This window comes from Hyaena hyaena, unplaced genomic scaffold (genome assembly GCF_003009895.1).
Source record: "Hyaena hyaena isolate Hyena2069 unplaced genomic scaffold, ASM300989v1 scaffold_70, whole genome shotgun sequence".
Lineage (NCBI taxonomy): Eukaryota > Metazoa > Chordata > Mammalia > Carnivora > Hyaenidae > Hyaena > Hyaena hyaena.
This window is the reverse complement of record NW_024080701.1, coordinates 1,910,875-1,917,824: the sequence shown is the minus strand read 5'-3', so window position 1 is coordinate 1,917,824 and position 6,950 is coordinate 1,910,875. Positions and strand designations below refer to the sequence as shown.

The window sequence follows — 6,950 nt, the reverse complement described above, 5'->3', positions numbered from 1 at the left end:
GAACTGTGAGACATGACCTGAGCTGAAGTCGGACGCTTAACTGACTGAGCCATTCTGGCGCCTCTAAGTAAATAAATACTTACAAGTTTATTTATTTATAAGTAAATAAGTAAACATTGAAATAATTAATTTAAAAAACCCCAGCCACTGATGACCTACTTTATGTATTTATGCCAGATATTAGGCTTACCTTACTTGAGTTCTTAATAGAAGAACACTGGGTCTCAGAGAGGGGGGCTGAGATTTTAATCTGTATCTTTTCTTTTTTTTAATTTATTTATTTCTAGGAGAGAGAGAGACAGCGTGAGCAGGGGAGGGTCAGAGAGAGAGGGAGTCACAGACTGAAACAGGCTCCAGGCTCTGAGCTGGCAGTCAGCACAGAGCCCAACGCGGGGCTCGAACCCATGAACCGCGAGATCATGACCTAAGCGAAAGTCGGACGCTTAACTGACTAAGCCACCCACGCGCCCCTTTAATCTGTCTTAACTCTAAAATTCATTTTCCTTTCATTAAACATGAAGTTTACTTTTTGTCTTATTATGTTTTTATTTTTGAGCTAGAGACAGGGCATGAGCAGGGGTGGGGCAGAGATAAAGGGAGACTGAATCTTAAGCAGCCTTCAGGCTCTGCACTATCAGCATGGAGCCCACTGTGGCTCAAACTCACAAACTTCATGGCCTGAGCCAAAATCGGACACTTAACTGACTTAAACACCCAGGTTCCCATCCTTTTTCTCACTTAATATGCTTAGATAAGTGCTTCTAGGTGAGTTATGGATGACTAAACAATAAAATTCATAAAGCCCATCTTTCATTCATGAGGTTGTGCAATGTGCATTAGATATACTATTTGTTCCTCAGTGCAGTTTTTTTTCTTCATTGGAAATTTTCAACAGAAAATATATACTTCAGGTGGATAATTTACTTCTATTTTCTAATTTCTTAAGTGATTTCTTTTTTTAAGAAAGTTTTTAATGATTATCTTTGAGAGAGAGAGAGAGAAATCATGAGCAGGGTAGGGGCAGAGAGACAGGGAGACACAGAATCTGAGGCAGGCTTCAGGCTCTGAGTTGTCAGCACAGAGCCTGACACAGGGCTCGAACCCCTAGACCGTGGGATCATGACCCAAGATGAAGTTGGACTCTTAACTGACTGAGCCCCCCAGGCACCCCAAATAATTTGTAACTAGACCTAAGTTTAAAGAGGGTGAAAGTATTTCTAAATGTGTGCTATGAATAACCTCAAATCTTCTTTAGAAAGTTATAAGTCGTTGTTCCAGCTGAGCTGTAATTGAGTTTTTGCATAGGGAAGTTAAGTTTTTAGTAACAAAAATTTTTAATGTAAATTTTAAAAGTATGATAGAATTTTAAGTAACTTCTTTAAGGAGTTGGGACTCAAAGGTCTATATATTCATTTTGATTAAGTAGAAATTAGGAAAGTATAGGTAGCATGAACCTATGAAAGATAATAAATCTACGTCTTCGTGTAGCAGAATGAATTTGGTTGCTAGGAAAAATTAAAGCTGACTGATGGTGGCTTTAACAAATAAGGGGTGGGGTGGTTTGCTACCCCAGGAGTCTGCTAGTGGCTTAGCCACAATAAGGCTCTGAATCAGCATCCCTGGCTTTCTTGGCCTTTTCCTCTTGCAGGCTGTGACAGTTATAAGCATTACATTCAAAGACCATAGCATCCCCAACTGGAAGGAAAAGGATATGGGAAATGGGAACACAGTGAATGGTCTCATTAGCAAAAATTTCCTTATTATTGGCCAAACAATGTCCCATGATTGCCTTAAGGTAGGAAAGCAAATATGTGACAGTGGAGCATAACATTGCACACTTGGCTTAGAGCAGTTATTATTCATCTCCTAGGATTGAGCATACTCCTGCCCTAAATGAAATCTGGGTTCTGTTAGCCAGAAACAAGTTAGGAATGGTTACTGGGTAGGCAGCCAACAGTGTTGTCACAATATGACTACTTTTCTTCTAACTGGTACACAATATACTGGTGGACTGTGAAGTTTATACTTATCAGAGTATTCATACAACCCTGGTTTTTGTCTTTAGTTTGTTGTGGGGTAATTTTGTCTCATGTATTCCTGGCTGGCAAGGGGTGAGATAAGACACAGTCTGTCTGATGATTCTTAGTTGAGGATGTGTTTTTCCTACAAGATACATTATGAATGTCGAAATAGAAATCTGTAAGAAGGCGGTCTTTGCCGGACATACTGGTTTTAGAAGGCAAGTTTGGTTCACTGATAATCTTATCTGTAGTATGATACTAATATTTTCTTTATGTATTTTCTCTCCAGCTATCTCTTAAAAACAAAAGCCATAGTAAATGCATCTGAGATGGATATTCACAACTTATCTCTACCAGAAAAGATTGCAGAGGTAAAATTTCATGATGGTTGCTCTATTTCCTATAATATAGGCATACCTCAGAAATATTCTGGGTTCATTTCTAGACCACCACAGTGAAACAAATACCATAATACAAAGCAAGTCAGATTAATATTTTGGTTCCCAGTGCATATAAAAGTTATGTTTATACTAAACTGTAGTCTACCTAAGTGTACAATAGCATTTTCTAAAAAAAAAAAAAAAATGTACATACCTTAATTAAAAAATACTTTAGCACTAAGAATGCTAACCCTCCTCTAAGCTTTCAGTAAGCTGTAATCATTGATCATAGTTCACCCTAATAAATATAATAATGAAAAAGTTTGAAATAATGTGAGAAACATAAAGTGAGCAATGCTTGGAAAAATGATGCAAATATACCTTCCCACAGAAGGTTTCCACAAAGGTTCAGTTTGTAAAAAGAAAAAACAAACCACAGTATCTTTGAAGTGAAATAAACCAAAGCACAATAAAATGAGGTACGCCTGTATAGACAACTCCTGGCATTTTGTTCCATTGAATTTGGTGGTGATGAAATGGTGTAATACTCCAATAATCCTTTATAGCTGGTTTAGCATTCCATATTGAATTTTTTTTTAAATGTTTTATTTATTTCTGAGAGAGAGAGAGAGAGAGACAGTGTGAGCAGGGGAGGGTCAGAGAGAGAGAGAGAGACACAGAGTCTGAAACAGGCTCCAGGCTCTGAGCTAGCTGTCAGCACAGAGCCCGATGCGGGGCTCGAACCCACAAACTGTGAGATCATGACCTGAGCCGAAGTTGGACGCTTAACCAACTGAGCCACCCAGGCGCCCCCCCCCATATTGAATTTCTGACACAAAGCCAAATACTAAAGCCGTATTAAAAAGTCCATTTCGGGAGGAAGAAGAAAGCTGCATAGCTCCTGTAGTTCCTATACTCTCCTCTCTCTGCTGGGAATGGACACCATCATCTTTCATAGATTTGTCTTTTTTTTTTTTTTTTTTAAGATTTTATTTTTAAGTGATCTCTACACCCAACTTAAGGCTGGAATTTACAACCCCAAGATGAAGAGTCATATGCTCTGTTTACTGACTGAGCCAGCCAGTACTCCCAGATGACAAATTAAAAAATATATATATATATATTTATTTATTTAAAGATGACTTTTTTTTAAATTTTTTTATTTCTAGGAGAGAGACAGAGAGAGCGTGAGCAGGGGAGGGTCAGAGAGAGAGGGAGTCACAGACTGAAACAGACTCCAGGCTCTGAGCTGGCAGTCAGCACAGAGCCCAACGCGGGGCTCGAACCCACGAACCGCCAGATCATGACCTAAGCGAAAGTCGGACGCTTAACCGACTAAGCCACCCAGGCGCCCCTAAAGATGACATTAATTTATTTATTGGGGGTGGGCACAAGTCGGAGAGGGGCAGAGAGAGGGAGACACAGAATCTAAAGCAAGTTCCAGACTCTGAGCTGTCAGCACAGAGCCTGATATGGGGCTCACATTCAAACTGTGAGATCATGACCTGAGCCGAAGTCAGATGCTTAACCAACTGAGTCACCCATGCACCCCTTTTTAAAAATATTTTTAAAATTTTTACTTTTTTTTTTTTTTTTTTTAGTGAAAAAGAGCATGAGTTGGGAAGGGTAGAGGGAAAGAGAGAATCTTAAGCAGGTTCCACACTTAGCACAGGCCCTGACATGGGGCCCAATCCTATGACACTGGAATCATGACCTGAGCTGAAATTGAGTCAGACACTCAACTGACTCCCAGGTGCCCCCCAGATGACAAATATATTAAGCTTTGTGACCATTCAGTCTCAGGTACTCAACCTTGCCGTTATAGTGCAAAAGCAGCCATAGCCAGTGGGTGGGTGTGACTGTGTTGCAATAAAACTTTATATACAAAAATGGACAGCATTCACTCTAAGCAACCAATTGATGAGAAAGGTCAGTAAATATTTTCATTGGTATGGGAGGGAACTTCTGGAAAGGTAGCCTGAGGCGCTCTCCCTAGCATAACTGCCATAACTCAATGAAATTACAAACAACCATCTTAAGTCTGTAGGAATTTTCCTAGAGGCATAAAGCAAATGAAGAGACATTTAAGAAAACCTGCAGCACCTCAGTAGGAACAGTAAAAGCCTGTGGCATTTGAGCCACAACCGGCTCCTTCCGTCTCGTGTCTCTGCTTCAGAGGGAGAAGCTGTCTGGGCATCTGTAGCCAAGAACACATGGATCCTTTTTGCCCAAGCTCCCAGTTGAGGCTGTTTCTCATCAAAACTTCAGTTCCAGTTAAGAAGTGCCATTTGTAGTGTGCAACTTCTGCCACAGGCACAGTAGGCTAAGTACTTCACCTTGCCCCAGCTAGCATGAAGGGCAGAGGTTTCACAATGGCAGAGGTTAAGCCAAGAAGAACAAAAGTTAGCACCTGTACCCAGCACTCTGCTTGTAAAGCAGGGGTGTCATTCTTGTTGGGAGGAACCAGGTTAAGAGGCAGATTGTTAAACAGAACTCCAAAGCCCTCCCCCTCTCCAAGGGGAACTGACTTTATCTGAAACGATGTGGGGATGTCCTAGTCTAAGAGTGCTGCCCAAAACAGTGGAGATATTGAGGAAAGCAATTAAGAGGAAGCTGGTTCTTCAATGAGGGCAACAAGCTAAATCATAGATCAGTTAGAAGTTTACCAGAATCAGGAAATAGACAGCTAAGAAAAGCTCACCTGGGGTCAGAACAACATAAAGATTGGCTACCAATCTTTTTTTTTCCCTTATAAAGATAGATTTTTTTTTTAAGTTTACTTATTTATTTTGAGAGAGACAGAGTGCGAGTTGGGGAGGGGCAGAGAGAGAGAGAGAGAGAGAATGCCAAACAGGCTCCACACCTTCAGCATGGAGCCTGATGCTGGGCCTGAACCTATGAACCTGTGAGATCACCACCTGAGCCGAAACCAAGAGTTGATGCTTAACTGACTGAGCCATCTAGGTGCCCCTGGCGAGTAATCTTTTAAATCCTAGTCTGAATTTAGATGGATTAGACTGTTCAGCAATGTATGTCCCAGGGCATTATCAAAATCAGTAGAGCAATCAGCCTAGCTCTTAGTGGAGACTGACAGCTGGGTGTTGTACTAACAGACTGACAGCTTGACACCAAGGATCGGGGAAAGACTTCCAGAGAGCTTGCTAAAAACCATTGTCATTCCAGGGGACTACACATGCTCAAGGTTGTTTTTTCTGAGGAGTGACATCAGAGTCTCATACTGTGGGGGATATGGACATCAATGAAATATTTAGCCAGCTCACTAAAACAGATAAGTAAACAACAATAAGAAGCTGAGGAGTGGGTGTTTAGTTATCTAGAGTTGCTATATTATCTAAAATGTCCAGTTTGTGGGGCGCCTGGCTGGCTTAGTCATTGGAGCACATGACTCTTCATTTCAAGGTTTTGGGTTCAAGCCCCATGCTGGGTGTGAAGATTACTTTAAAAAATCAAATAAATATCAAGTTTGGAATAAAAAATTAGAAAACACTCAAAGAGGAAAGTATGGCCCATATATGTGATAAAAAGCAGACATCAGAAACTGCTTAATGGAAGGGCCCTGATGTTGGACTTAGCAGACAAAGTCTTCAGAGCAGCTATTATTAATATGTCCAAAACACTAAAGGAAACTACTTAAAGAAGTAAAGGAAGGTATGATGACAATATCTCATCAAATAGAGGATATCCCTAAAGAGTTAGAAATTATAAGAAAGAACCCATTGGAAATCCTGGAGTTCAGTAGAAAGTATAATAACTAAAATGAAAAATTCACTAGATGGGCTCAATAAAAGATCTGAGCTGGCCAAAGAAAGAATTAGCAAACTGTACATTGATGAAATCATGCAATCTGAAGATAAAAAAAGAATGAAGGAAAATGAAGGGAGCTTAAGAGCTCCCTTGCACGCCATCAAGCATACCTAAATATTCTTTGTTAAAGGGACTAAATACCAAAAGAAGAGAGAAAGAAGTAGAAAAATATTCAGGGAAATAGGTGAAAAATTCTCAAATGTGATGAAAAACATTAATTTCCATATCTAAAACTTCAACAAGCCCAGGTAGTATAAACACAGAAGAGATTTATTTATACCCCAACATACAGTAAAAATGTGGAGAGAAAAAAATCTTGAAAGCAATAGAGAAATGATTTACCACATCTAAGGGTACCCCAATAAAGTTAAGAGGCTCTAGAGTTACCTGTTTAACTCACAGTTCCTGATGAATGTTGATTATTTTTGCATCTTGGATGATAAAAATAAGATTTAGTATATGGTGCAAATTATGTCTTGCTAACCTGACTTCAACAGAAAATTGTTATCCGTAATTCTGTATTCCATATTTTATGCTGAATAATACCACTAAGTTTGGTTCTAGATATAGCTATTCATAGGTGAAAGAACTATTGAAAATTATCTAATTACACCAAATATATGTTCTTAACAGGGCTACTTTGAATACCATTAGCAGAATCTTGAACAAAGGCATTTGTTACTGGAAACAAAGAAAAAAAGTTAGATTCTTGCCTCTAGTAAAG

The 6,950-nt window shown here is 39.5% G+C and overlaps 1 protein-coding gene across 3 annotated transcripts in view; it reads left to right on the top strand.

The window, feature by feature from the left end:
• OIP5 (Opa interacting protein 5) overlaps positions 1-6,950 on the top strand; it is a 26,689-nt gene that overhangs the window by 7,121 nt on the left and 12,618 nt on the right. For all 3 annotated transcript variants that reach the window (XM_039232774.1, XM_039232775.1, XM_039232773.1), the window contains one exon: positions 2,311-2,392. In XM_039232774.1, the coding sequence (XP_039088705.1) occupies positions 2,311-2,392 (82 nt within the window). The remainder of the gene's footprint in view (positions 1-2,310; positions 2,393-6,950) is intronic.